At 40.3% G+C, this 14,933-nt stretch overlaps 1 protein-coding gene across 6 annotated transcripts in view; it reads left to right on the top strand.

Annotated features, from left to right (window-relative positions):
- The first annotated feature begins 6,728 nt into the window (after positions 1–6,728).
- The window catches only part of LOC110494581 (semaphorin-3F), a 93,887-nt gene continuing 85,682 nt past the window's right edge, over positions 6,729–14,933 (top strand). For 4 of the 6 annotated variants that reach the window (XM_021569773.3, XM_090206103.1, XM_021569771.3 and 1 more), the window contains exons 1-2: positions 6,729–7,160; positions 10,416–10,571. In XM_021569773.3, the coding sequence (XP_021425448.3) occupies positions 10,454–10,571 (118 nt within the window). In that variant the 5' untranslated portion in view covers positions 6,729–7,160; positions 10,416–10,453. The remainder of the gene's footprint in view (positions 7,161–10,415; positions 10,572–14,933) is intronic. The other 2 variants (XM_090206104.1, XM_090206102.1) reach the window with 1 other exon arrangement.

The raw sequence follows: 14,933 nt of genomic DNA, 5'->3' as shown, positions 1-14,933 counted from the left end.
TGAAAACTTGACAGACTTTATACAGATTATTTTGACTCCATTGATTCAACTCCAGCACATCTAGCTAACTTCCCCAACTCATTGGCATGCTTAATTGGGAAATGAATGCATGACATTTAAAGGGATGAGATTGAAGAAGAAAATTGTAAAGCAGGTAGGAAAGGACAGTGAAAATAATGAGTCTCCTTTTTGAAAATTAACAGCAGTAACTTAGTTAATACATTGGATTCTATCAGTTTGAATGGAGGGGGAAATTAACCATATTAATGATCATTTCCTAAGCTCTGTAAAATAAATTACATCAGTTGCCCTCTGACAATTATTATTCAAATTATCATCACAAGTACATGACGAAGATAACATTGTTTTTTTGGACATTTGCAATGGGTTTATTAATCAGCAGCTGTTAAAGTGTTCTTTGTGCTTGGTCATATTAGTGGAAGTGAAAGTCAAACATTAATTGGAAAGCGATGTGAATTATGTTCAATGGCTTTAAGGTCAACTTAGTATGTGGTGTCAGTCTTTATGGCCATAGAGTTGGCCAACTGAACATATACAACCTGTGCATTACCTGTGATTTGCAATAGGTATTCATTTGTCTGTTTCTTCTTGCATGAAGTTCCAATAATAAAATTTGTAAAAACGTATACTTTTTCCCGCTTGTGGATTGATCAAGCATTTAAATCCGTAGGAATATAGAACACATATTATTAGCAAGTATGTAATGTTTTCCTCAGCCAAATCCTGTTGAATATTATCCTTCCACATGTCATGTGAGGGTGGCAGATGGTAAGTCTCTGGCTGTCGTTGGGAAATGGAAATAATACAAGCAGTTGAATAAAAGCAAATAAACACCCTCTAAATAGTGAGAGTCAAATATGGTGATATACAGTGAGCTCCAAAAGTGTTGTGACAATGAATTTTTGTTTTTATTTTGGCAAAACTTTGAAGTTGAAATGATACAATGACTATGAGGTTAAAGTGCAGACTTTCAGCTTTAATTTGAGGGTATTTTCATCCATATCGTTTGAAAAAGTTTCGAAATTAGAGCACTTTCTGTACTTTCCCCCCATTTTAGGGGACCAAAAGTATTGCTCCCAGACAGACTAAATCACTTTTTTGCTCGCTTTGAGAACAATACAGTGCCACTGACACGGCCCGCTACCAAAACCTGCAGGCTCTCCTCCACTGCAACCAACGTAAGTAAAATTTTTAAACGTGTTAACCCTCGCAAGGCTGCAGGCCCAGACGGCATCCCCAGCCGTGTCCTCAGAGCATGCGCAGAAAAGCTGGCTGATGTGTTTACGGACATATTCAATCAATCCTTATCCCAGTCTGCTGTTCCCACATGCTTCTAGAGGGCCACCATTGTTCCTGTTTTCAAGAAAGCTAAGGTAACTGAGCTAAACGACTACCGCCACGTAGCACTCACTCCCGTCATCATGAAGTGCTTTGAGAGACTAGTCAAGGACCATATCACCTCCACCCTACCTGACACCCTAGACCCACTCCAATTTGCTTACCGCCCCAATAGGTCCACAGACGACGCAATCGCAACCACACTGCACACTGCCCTAACCCATCTGGACAAGAGGAATACCTATGTGAGAATGCTGTTCATCGACTACAGCTCAGCATTTAACACCATAGTAACCTCCAAACTCGTCACCAAGCTCGAGACCCTGGGTCTCGACCCCGCCCTGTGCAACTGGGTACTGGACTTCCTGACGGGCCGCCCCCAGGTGGTGAGGGTAGGTAACAACATCTCCACCCCGCTGATCCTCAACACTGGGGCCCCACAAGGGTGCGTTCTGATCCCTCTCCTGTACTCCCTGTTCACCCACGACTGTGTGGCCATGCACGCCTCCAACTCAATCATCAAGTTTGCGAACGACACTACAGTGGTAGGCTTGATTACCAACATCGACGAGACGGCCTACAGGGAGGAAGTGAGGGCCCTCGGAGTGTAGTGTCAGGAAAATAACCTCACACTCAACGTCAACAAAACAAAGGAGATGATTGTGGACTTCAGGAAAAAGCAGAGGGAGCACCCCCCTATCCACATCAACGGGACAGTAGTGGAGAGGGTAGTAAGTTTTAAGTTCCTCGGCGTACACATCATGGACAAACTGAATTGGTCCACCCACACAGACAGCGTGATGAAGAAGGCGCAGCAGCGCCTCTTCAACCTCAGGAGGCTTGATGAAATTTGGCTTGTCACCAAAAGCACTCACAAACTTCTACAGATGCACAATCGATAGCATCCTGTCGGGCTGTATCACCGCCTGGTGCTGCTCTGCCCACAACTGTAAGACTCTCCAGGGGGTAGTGAGGTCTGCACAACGCATCACCGGGGGCAAACTACCTGCCCTCCAGGACACCTACACCACCTGATGTCACAGGAAGGCCATAAAGATCATCAAGGACAACAACCACCCGAGCCACCTGTTCACCCCACTATCATCCAGAAGGCGAGGTCAGTACAGGTGCATCAAAGCAGGGACCGAGAGACTGAAAAACAGCTTCTATCTCAAGGCTGTTAAACAGCCACCACTAACATTGAGTGGCTGCTGTCAACATACTGACTCAACTCCAGCCACTTTAATAATGGAAATGTATGTAAAAATGTATCACTAGCCACTTTAAACAATGCCATGTTTACATACCCTACATTATTCATCTCATATGTATATGTATATACTGTTCTCATTTAAACTGCTGCATCCTGCTACATCTACTTCATCTTGCCATCTTTATGTTATACATGTATCACTAGCCACTTTAAACTATGCCACTTTATGTTTAAATACCCTACATTACTCATCTCATATGTATATACTGTACTCTATACCATCTACTGCATCTTGCCTATGCCGTTCTGTACCATCACTCGTTGATATATCTTTATGTACATATTCTTTATCCCTTTACACTTGTGTGTATAATGTAGTAGTTGTGGAATTGTTAGGTTAGATTACTCATTGGTTATTACTGCATTGTCGGAACTAGAAGCACAAGCATTTCGCTACACTCGCATTAACATCTGACAAATAAAATTTGATTCGATTTGACCAAAAGTATTGGGACAAATTCACTTATACAGTATGTGTATTAAAGTAGTTTAGCATTTGGTCCCATATTCCTAGCACGCAATGATTACATCAATCTTGTTACTCTAAAAACGTATTGGATGCATTTGTTGTTTGTTTTGCTTGTGTTTCAGATTATTTTCTGCCCAATAGAAATTAATATGAATGTATTGTGTCATTTTGGAGTCACTTTTATTGTAAATAAGAATCGATTATGTTTCTAAACACTTCTACATTAATGTGGATGCTACCATGATTTGGATAATCCTGAATGAATCGTGAATAATGATGAGTGAGAAAGTTGCAGATGCAAAAATATCATACCCCCCAAAAAATGCTAACCTGAAATGTTATCGTGATGGTAAGAAGTTAGCATGTCTTGGGGGTCTGACATTTCTGCATCTGTAACTTTCCCGACATGGATGAAAATACCCTCAAATTAATGCTGATAGTCTTTACTTTAACTTCATAGTCATTGTATCATTTCAAATTCCAAGAGAAGAGATACAGTAATAAAAATACAACCTTGGGGATTTTGAGTCATTCCCATTCCAAAGTGCTGAAAACAAAGATTTTAGAGTGACGTTTTGTAACATCTTTTTCATATCATTACAGTTTCGACAACTATTTTTTAACAATGGAATAATGCAGATTTCTGTGCTATAGCAACATGAATGGGGCAACATACACTGAGTGTACAAAATATCAAGAATGCCTATCTTTCCATGGCATAGACTGACCAGGTGAATCCAGGTGAAAGCTATGAACCCTTGTTTGTCACTTGTTAAATCCACTTCAATCAGTGTAGATGAAGGGGAGGAGACAGGTTAAATAAGGATTTTATGCCTTGAGACAATTGAGACATGGATTGTGTATGTGTGGTATTCAGAGGGTGAATGGGCAAGACAAGTTGTAAGTGCCTTTCAACAAGGTAGGTGCCTGGTAGGTGCCTGGTGCACCGGTTCGAGTGTCAGGAACTGCAACACCGCGGTTCAACTCAATATTAGGAATGCTCAGTGTAGATCATTTCTGTTCCATAGGCAAGTCTCTGATGCGCATAATTGCTTCATTTGCTAGCAATTGAAAGGAGCCATTCAAAGGACAATGTAGAATATAAGGTCATCTTTTCAGTTTGTCTCAGCTGTTATTGTAACAGGAGGATACTCCTGTTGTTTTTTATGAAATACTGCCTACAGGCTACTCTAGGCCTACAGACCTAAGGCAATTCTGCCAAAAGTCTGGCGTTTGCAACAATATCCTTTTACCTGTATTTTAACTTTGTTGTTGTTGATGTACAGTATGGCACGGTGTATGCCTTCCTACTATATAGTTAGTGTTTGTTCCAACATTCCAACATCAGGAAAACAAAGACCAAGATTGTTTTGCAGTCAGTCAGTCAGGTACAGTATGTTTCAACATACAGTAAGAAAGTATGGGATTGGTGACCCCCCCACGGGACGGTTGAGCTAACGTGCACTAATGTGATTAGCATGAGGTTGTAAGTAACAATAACATTTCCCAGGACATAGACATACTGTATCTGATATGGGCAGAAAGCTTAAATTCTTGTTAATCTAATTGCACTGTCCAATTTACAGTAGCTATTACAGTGAAAGAATACCATGCTATTGTTTGAGGAGAGTGCACAGTTATGAACTTGAAAATGCATCAATAAACCAATTAGGCACATCTGGCCAGACTTGATACAACATTTTGAGAAGAAATGCAATGGTTCATTGGATCAGTTTAAAACTTTGCACATACACTGCTAAATTGCACCTAAACTGGAATAACACATTGTGGCCTTTGTCTTGCATTTCAAAGATGATGGAACAAAACAACAACAATAAATAATCCATGTTTTTTTCTTTGTATTATCTTTTACCAGATCTAATGTGTTATATTCTCCTACATTCATTTCACATTTACACAAACTTCAAAGTGTTTCCTTTCAAATGGTATCAAGAATATGCATATCCTAGCTTCTGGTCCTGAGCTACAGGTAGTTAGATTTGGGTGTCTTTAGAGGGTAAAAAATTGCTGATATTTTCTTATCATATTATTATCCTAAGGACTAGGCAGTCAGCCCTGTGGGCAGGTAAGGTCTACCAGGTACGGTCTACACCTAGGCCCATACAATGTGTAGGCTACAACACTGTAATTACAGTAGCTGACTAGCCGCTTATATAGGATAACATAAGGTCATATGATATACAGTGCATTCGGTATAAATATTCAGACCCCTTCCCTTTTTCCACATTTTGTTACGTTTGTTACGCCTTAATCTAAAATGGATAAAATATGATTCATTAATCTACACACAATACCCCATAATGACTAAGAAAAAACAGGTTTTTAGAAAATGTTGCTTATATATTAAAAATGTTAAACTGTAATACCTTACATACACGTATTCAGACCCTTTGCTATGAGACTTGCAATTGAGCTCAGGTGCATCCAGTTTCCATTGATCATCCTTGAGATGTTTCTACAACTTGATTGGAGTCCACCTATGGTAAATTCAATTGGTTGGACATGATTTGGAAAGGCACACACCTGTCCATATAAGGTCCCACAGCGACAGTGCATGTCAGAGCAAAAACGAAGCCATGAGATTGAAGGAGGCACAGATCTGGGGAAGGGTACCAAAAAATGTCTGCAGCATTGAATGTCCTCAAGAACACAATGGCCTCCATCATTCTTAAATGGCAGAAGTTTGGAACCACCAAGACTCTTCCTAGAGCTGGCCGCTCGGCCAAACTGAGAAATCGTTAGGAGAAGGGCCTTGGTCAGGGAGGTGACCAAGAACCCGATAGACAAGAACCCGATAGACCGATAGAGCTTCAGAGTTCCTCTGTGGCAATGGGAGAACCTTCCAGAGGGACAACCATCTCTGCAGCACTCCACCAATCAGATCTTTATGCTAGAGTGGCCAGACGGCAGCCACTCCTCAGTAAAAGGTACATGACAGCCCTCTTGGAGTTTGCCAAAAGTCACCTAAAGGACTTTCAGACCATGAAGGTTCACCTTCCAACAGGACAATGACCCTAAGCACACAGCCAAGACAACGCAGGAATGGCTTTGAGACAAGTCTCTGAATGTCCTTGAGTGCTCCAGCCAGAGCCCGGACTTGTATCGGATCAAACATCTCTGTGGAGACCTGAAAATAGTTGTGCAGCAACACTCCCCATCCATCTGACAGAGCTTGAGAGGATCTGCAGAGAAGAATGGGAGAAACTCCCCAAATACAGGTGTGCAAAGCTTGTAGTGTCATAGCCTAGAAGATTATAAATATATATATATTTAAACTTTATTTAACTAGGCAAGTCAATTAAGAACAAATTATTATTTACAATGACAGCTGTAATCGCTGCAAAAGGTGCTTAAACAAAGTACTGAGTAAGGGGTCTGAATACTTATGTGAATGTGATATTTTAGTATATCATTTTCTAAAAGTTTAAATGCGTTAAATGTGTGTGTGTTTTTCATAAATGTGGAGTCAATCTGGTTTGAGGGATACTGATATTGTTGACCAATGAATCACCACAATAGTCCGGTCTGTTCTATCAGACTGATTATCTAGAGGCGGGAGGAATGGGCGGTGGCAGCTAAGGTACTTCCCTCCCCGTGGGTGTGTTTAACGCAAGTGTAGGCATTGCATCCACCTGCCAACGCGTTTCCCTAGCAGTCAGAAGCGAATACACTTTTACCAGGAACACTTTCTGCGTGTATAGATGAATTTCAGACAAAGAGGAATACTTAAAATTGTCTGTTTTCCGGAATCTGTCACATTGGACTTGTCACAACTTGTCATTAAACTTTCACAAAATTTATTTGGAGAGACGTTTTCAGCTGCTCCTCATGAGCATTGTACTGGGCAGCAATAAACACACCGGGCTCAGGTGTATCTCTAAAGACTGACCTGCAACGGAACCCGGATCTTATACATTTTAAACTTGGAAACGAGAGACGAGAGGCGAACGATTTCGTGGAATTCTGTTGGTTTTTTCGATGACTTGTAAGGTTGGACTTGGACTCAAAGTTATTTGTGGAGAGTAAAGTGACAATCAGGTAATTATTCATAACGTTAACCTTACGAAAAAAGATTGCAGTCTGAGTGCATTATAAATGTAGTACAGTGAATCATTACTGCAGTATGCTGCAAATACTGCGTCCAAAAATAAAACATGTTTAGTGTACTACAGTTATAACTGCAGTGTAACTATAGTTAGAGTGCAATATAACTGCAGTTCAACTGCGTCCAAAATACCACAGTCGACTGCAGTTACTGCACTTTTATTTTTGTAAGGGTAATGCTTTGCATTCAAACAGCCTACAATTTGCACACAGCACTGACATTATTTACTGGTGGGTTACATTTGACATGTTGTTTCTCCAAAAGAGCTGTGACAAAATGGGTCTAATAAGTACAACTGTTACATTTTTATTTTATTAGGTTAGCCTGTATGAAAAACAGCTTAATGTGGCTTGTTAATGAACATTTGAATTTAAGTGTGACAGCCAATGCCAATTCGACTTTGTTATAAACGTGTATGGCATGTCATGTCAGTTTTACCATTTTTAAAATTTAACCTTTATTTAACTAGGCATGTCAGTCTTATTTACAATGAAGGCCTACCCCGGCCAAACCCAGACAACGATGGGCCAATTGTGCTCAGCCCCATGGGACTCCCAAACACGGCCGGATGTGATACATCCTGGAATCGAACCAGGGACTGTAGTGACGCCTTTTGCACTGAGATGCTTTTGCCTTAGACCACTGCGCCACTCGGGAGCCGTGCCATGCTTTAAATTTGTTTTCCTTTTTTTCTGTTCACTCGTGCTGGAACAACTAGCTAACGTTACCAGCTGCAGTTCTATCTGAGAAATTAGTTGCTTTATGTCGCACAACTCAACACAGGTAGTATTGATAATGAGTGTCTCACATTGATTCTGCAATAGCCTAGGTGTTTTATTTTTAGAATTAACATACGTACGGGATTTAGTCATCCACAAAGGTTATTTTGTCTCTGGTAAAAGTGCACAAATCATTAGAAGCGCACGCGTCTCTCTAAGAAAGCAATGTAGCATACCCACGCCCGAAAGAATGCAGAAAGTATGAAATCCTACTCTTAGAATATGATCCTAATAGCCCGCTGAATTTTCAAGCGCGGCTGCCGCTGGACCAAGCAGAAAGAGGGCGAGTGGCTAAAAGCGAGTTTTAATAGTGGTCTTTACCGTCTTTCGGCCAGTAAATCATGCTCAACGTGGCAATTGTCTTGATTCACGATACAGCAATAAGTAATGTTTGCTGTCAAAAACACATGCAAGTACTGAGAACAGACAATTAGGCAACACCTCTGATAAAATGCATTAACGAGGAACCGTCCAAAATTATGTATTATTATAGGCTAGTTTGTCGACATTTGAACAAAAATGCTTATCTAATGTAAAAGTGATGACATGCCAATGAACCGATGGGGTGGGTGGGGGATGAGATGCCTTTATTAGGTGTCATGTTTATTATACATTTTCGATCCTTTGATGAGATCCATGCCAAGGCTACTGAGCGTCATTCCTATATTTAGCTCTAACGAATTTATGTTTATGTTTTCAAGTGTAGGCCCAGCTTTTACACTGCTATTACACTTGTTGCACTTCAAGAACATAAAGAGGAAGACATTGGATCTGGACCTGTTAGATCATTTAATCAAATTAGAATTCCTAGGATATTGTACAAATGGAAAATCATGCAGGTCTGTGTGTAACTGTGTGTGTGTGTGTGTGTGTGTGTATGCACCTGCGTGTGTTGGTGTGTGTCTGTGTCTGTTTAAATGTTATTTGTAAATAGTTCATTGTTTAATTTAATTTGCTTGTGTGAAGGAATCGGACCCTGACTCAGAATAAACAGCTGCCCAGTTAACAAATTGTCCACAAATAGCTGAGGTTTGAACAGCTGGTTATACTCATAAATCCACCCTAACCAACCCGTTTGGTTAAATGATCTCTTTTGAGCTGTAGGCTCTGGCCCCAGCTCTCCAGCAGTCTGCCTGTTGTGTTTGTGGTTGAAGTGCCCTTTACACTGTGGTCACTTGCAATCGCATGCAGAGTGGTTGTATAGCCATGAAAATGTAAACGTTGTTTATTGATGATGTGTATTCACTGAATCCAAGGTGCATGTGATGTCGTAGCACCCTGGGCTATGGGACACAGAAACTGCCTGTTACAGCTGAAGTAATAGCGCTATAGCTCCTTGACTGTGGGAATCAGGATAATGTGAAGGTTGACAGTGTCCATAAGAGCAGGGCACTGTATCTAGTAGATGGCATGAACCTGTTGGCCAAGCCTGAACATCCATGGATCCGTGGTTTATTAACCACAGTGGCATCTACACTGTTAAAGCCATGAAATAAGACTAATAATAATACTTATCCTAGATTTGAGTTTGTCAGTTTTTTTGTTGTTATATCAAGTCTAGGCAACACCATACTACCTTTAAAGGGGCAGTGCAGTCGAAACTTGATTTTCCTGCGTTTTATATATATTTCCACACTATGAGGCTTGGAATAATACTGGGAATTTTTGCTTGAAAAATAGCTTTTTGCTAAGAAGCTATTTTTGATCATTCTTTACCATTTAATTGAAAACAATCACAGTAAGGTACATTATTGTTACCCAGAAATGATTTGATATTGAGATAAAAATGGCTGCATTGGACCATTAATAAAGCATGCAGTATTCTGCTTACCCTTTTTAACTTGAGTTCCTTTTAGGTATGGCTCCATTGCTACATTTGATCACAATGTTATTACAGTTTCAATCAACAATCCCAGTGGTTCTGGTAAGACTCTGGTTGATTTTTATCTTCAATACTGTATTCTATTTTGTAGAGGTGAGATTACACCAGTGACAAAAAAAAAATCACTCTGGATTGTGTGAAGACAATGTATAACCTTACATTAGGTGACTACATAATTACAGAGTAGTGCACGGGGTTTGTGATCTTGAAAGAGGAATGTGTTTGGTGGGACTAGAAGATAACAGCATATTCTTGCACAAGAGGCAGGGAACAATGGAGGAGACAGCTTGATTTTTCCATAATTTTGTCTCGCATACATCAAGGTCAAATATGACTCTGGCCAAATGGAATTGGACTCTCTACTTTTCAAAGGTCCAATGGTCTGGGTGTAATCCCTAAACATCAGTGATGGAACATCAGATGTTCACAGCTCTCACAAGGAAGCTATCATCGTAAATACCACTGTGTAATACTTTTAGCAGCTAATGTTTTTAAATGTTTAATTGTTGACCTCTTCTTACCTCCAGTGTTCTGTGATTGTTCTTTACCTGGAGGTTGGTTCACCATGCTGTTGGCAGGTCTGTGGACGGTCCACATGCTCCTGGCCCTAGTTGTTGGGGCTCTGTGCAATCACAACATCAACGACCCTCATGCTTCACCCCGCGTCTTCATCTCCTTCAAAGGTAAGAGGCAAACATCTCTGGTCTACCCCCTAGTGGTTTCTATCTGGAGTCTTGAATTTATGTAGCTCTCTCCTCTAATAGCTTCCTCCCGTTGTGTGGCGTCATTAAAATAATCACCGCATTTTTTGTTTTCTAATGCTCTGCACTGTGTGTGCACCCTTTGTGTGACTGATGATATGACAATCAGATAAATGGGATGATTCTGGCCTTGATAAGTGCTCTAGATTCCATAGGAAGAACTTACAGCATAGTCATAAGTCATGTTGCACCGCAGATCCATCATAATGACCACTAACAAATCATGCGATTCTAATTTGCTTCCTCTCTTAAATATTCTGGCAGGGTCATTCTCAGCAACTGCTTCCACTTTACTATATTGAACGAATAATTAAAAACACAAACAAAGGAGAAAAAAAAGCTTCAAATTGATGTTAACAAAGACAACAGTGTATTTTTTAGAACAATTTTCCCTCTGATACAGAATGATAGTTATAAGGTGTCCTTGAATCAACAAGATTATATTATCTGATGTTTTTTGTAATGGAGAAGGAACAATCTAAAGGTGAAAGTGATGCATTAAAAAGACTTTGCCTGCAGCATTTTAGCATGTAATGATAACACTATCATGGTCATTATCAGATCAGGGTCCCTCTACAGAATGACACATCTCAGGGCTTTGTTCATGCACTTCAGTGGCCATGTAGATGAGGTGGGGTAGGGCTTGGGGGTTGTGGGGTTTGGAGGGAGCGTGTAGCGGGTATTACTGAGATCAAATTGCCTGGTTCAACCAAGCAGAGCGCTGTTTGTCCCTAAGGTCTGTCCCTCTCTCCAATCTAGCCGGCGATTAGCAGCCGTAGCAGCGCTAAGGGACTGAGCAGTGCCCCTGTTTGCTTTGGCTTCCATTTCCCAGGACTCCTGGGCTGGCACAGTTCAATATTAAAGGTTCTTTCCCTCTTTAATCAAGTCAGATTAAACACATCACTGAACACGTATCCAGAACTCAGCATTTCTTTCATTATTTTTCCCCCAAATATCAATATACCCAGTTCTCTAGTTGAATATCTTCAAATATATTGCTTTTACTCAACTGCATCAACAAAGTTGTTTTTTTCGTTTTTCGGTTGATTGTTTTTCTTAGAATGGAAGTGTGTCGTTTGAAATTGTGGCCTGCTCTTTATATTAGCTGCAATACTTTTTTGGCAAATCCAGCAGTATTGTTTGCTGATGAGCAGACACAGAGGAGAACCTGGCTCTCTTGCTTACCTGTTTGTTTTGCTACCCAGTCATGTTGCATTTCACAGTCTACTGACTCTGCTTTTCTCCTAAGCTCTGGAGAGAGCCTTTTCCACCTTCAATATTGTGATTCACCCACTTAATTGCTTTTCTAGTACCTTGTAAACCCCACATTGACAAAGCAGCTGCACTTTCTACCTTGCATTATAGTGTTTTAATTATTCACTACAGTTTCAGGGATGCATTTTACTATTTACTGGCGATGTAAGTTATTTTTATAGATCGTACTTACTAACTAGATTTTTAGCAACAAGTTTGAGATTTCTCTTTATGGCACCCTTTGATGTTTTGGGCATCAAAGGGTGCTATGGGCTATGGGCTTTGACACAGCATAAAATGTATATTGCAGTGGAGGCTCCTCAGAGGAGGAAGGGGAGGACCAACCTCCTGAGTGAATTTCATAAAAAAATGGTAAAACATTTAAAAAGTTATCCTTTTTAGATTAAACTATACAAAATATATTCACATCACCAAATAATTGATTAAAACACTTTTTTGCAATGAAGGTCGACAGTAGCCTCAGCAGCAGTCTGTATCGTAGCACAACGGTCTAGCCGGAGAACAGATAGCTTTCGTCCTCCTCTGGGTACGTTCCAAATCAAATCAAATCAAATTTTATTTGTCACATACACATGGTTAGCAGATGTTAATGCGAGTGTAGCGAAATGCTTGTGCTTCTAGTTCCGACAATGCAGTAATAACCAACAAGTAATCTAACTAACAATTCCAAAACTACTGTCTTGTACACAGTGTGAGGGGATAAAGAATATGTACATAAGGATATATGAATGAGTGATGGTACAGAGCAGCATAGGCAGATACAGTAGATGGTATCAAGTACAGTATATACATATGAGATGAGTATGTAAACAAAGTGGCATAGTTAAAGTGGCTAGTGATACATGTATTACATAAGGATACAGTCGATGATATAGAGTACAGTATATACGTATGCATATGAGATGAATAATGTAGGGTAAGTAACATTATATAAGGTAGCATTGTTTAAAGTGGCTAGTGATATATTTACATCATTTCCCATCAATTCCCATTATTAAAGTGGCTGGAGTTGAGTCAGTGTCAGTGTGTTGGCAGCAGCCACTCAATGTTAGTGGTGGCTGTTTAACAGTCTGATAGCCTTGAGATAGAAGCTGTTTTTCAGTCTCTCGGTCCCAGCTTTGATGCACCTGTACTGACCTCGCCTTCTGGATGATAGCGGGGTGAACAGGCAGTGGCTGAGTTCAATACAAAGCCTAGGCGGCTCATGGTTCTCACACCCTTTCATAGACTTACACAGTAATTATGACAACTTCCGGAGGACGTCCTCCAATCTATCAGAGCTCTTGCAGCATGAACTGACATGTTGTCCACCCAATCAAAGGATCAGAGAATGAATCTTGTACTGAAAGCATAAGCTACAGCTAGCTAACACTACAGTGCATAAAATGTGGTGAGTAGTTGACTCAAAGAGAAAGACAATAGTTTTGAACAAATTAATTTCTTCCAAAATGAAGGAGAAGCAAGAGAGAGAGAGAGAGATTTCATAATTTTGTTTCACTATCAGTTTCAAATTAAATCAAAGTGTATTTGTCACTTGCACTGAGTACAATAGGTGTAGACCTTGCAGTGAAATGCTTACTTACAGGCTCTAACCAATAGTGCAAAAAAGGTATTAGGTGAACAATAGGTAAGTAAAGAAATACAACAACAGTAAAAAGACAGGCTATATACGGTAGGGAGGCTATAAAAGTAGCGAGGCTACATACAGACACCGGTTAGTCAGGCTGATAGAGATAGTATGTACATGTAGATATGGTTAAAGTGACTATGCATATATGATGAACAGAGAGTAGCAGTAATGTAAAGGAGGGGTTGGTGGGTGGTGGGTGGTGGGTGGCGGGAAACAATGCAGATAGCCTGGTTAGCCAAGGTGCGGGAGCACTGGTTGGTCGGCACAATTGAGGTAGTATGTACATTAATGTATAGTTAAAGTGACTATGCATATACAGTGGGGCAAAAAAGTATTTAGTCAGCCACCAATTGTGCAAGTTCTCCCACTTAAAAAGATGAGAGAGGCCTGTAATTTTCATAATAGGTACACTTCAACTATGACAGACAAAATGAGAAAAAAATCCAGAAAATCACATTGTAGGATTTTTAATGAATTTATTTGCAAATGATGGTGGAAAATAAGTATTTGGTCACCTACAAACAAGCAAGATTTCTGGCTCTCACAGACCTGTAACTTCTTCTTTAAGAGGCTCCTCTGTCCTCCACTCGTTACCTGTATTAATGGCACCTGTTTGAACTTGTTATCAGTATAAATGACACCTGTCCACAACCTCAAACAGTCACACTCCAAACTCCACTATGGCCAAGACCAAAGAGCTGTCAAAGGACACCAGAAACAAAATTGTAGACCTGCACCAGGCTGGGAAGACTGAATCTGCAATAGGTAAGCAGCTTGGTTTGAAGAAATCAACTGTGGGAGCAATTATTAGGAAATGGAAGACATACAAGACCGCTGATAATCTCCCTCGATCTGGAGATCCACGCAAGATCTCACCCCGTGGGGTCAAAAGGTGTAGAGGTTATGGTATGGTTTTTTGTCTGGTCACATACAGCTGATGTGTTGTGCATTGAAGTTCACAAGCAAAGGGATAAGGTTAGAGGAGTAGAGCGCATTGATGCAAGAAGGAATACAACGCGGCTGCTATGAAAGTGAACTGTGTTTACTCTTGATCAGGGGTGTATTTATTCTGCCGGTTCTGTTAAAAAACTTTCTTAAACGGAAGCAAGCAGAATGAAACGGGAATAAGCATACCTGAATTTGTCCAATAGAAACTCTTGTTTGCAACTGTTGGACTAATGATTACACCCTAGATCAGTTAAATACAGGCAAGAGAGTGCAAGGCGGTATTGAATGTGTGCACCTACGTTTTAAACTTTAATTCATAGCCTAGTTTGTAGCAACCTCATCATGGTTATAGGAAAATTGTAATATCTTGTAGTAGCCTAAATCTATCTATTACATTGAACTGTGTGAATGGAATATGAATTACAGTCATC

This window comes from Oncorhynchus mykiss, chromosome 17 (assembly GCF_057628025.1).
Source record: "Oncorhynchus mykiss isolate SJ-2025 chromosome 17, ASM5762802v1, whole genome shotgun sequence".
NCBI classification, from domain to species: domain Eukaryota; kingdom Metazoa; phylum Chordata; class Actinopteri; order Salmoniformes; family Salmonidae; genus Oncorhynchus; species Oncorhynchus mykiss.
The sequence above is the reverse complement of the archived record's forward strand: the minus strand, read 5'-3'. Positions and strand labels throughout refer to the sequence as shown.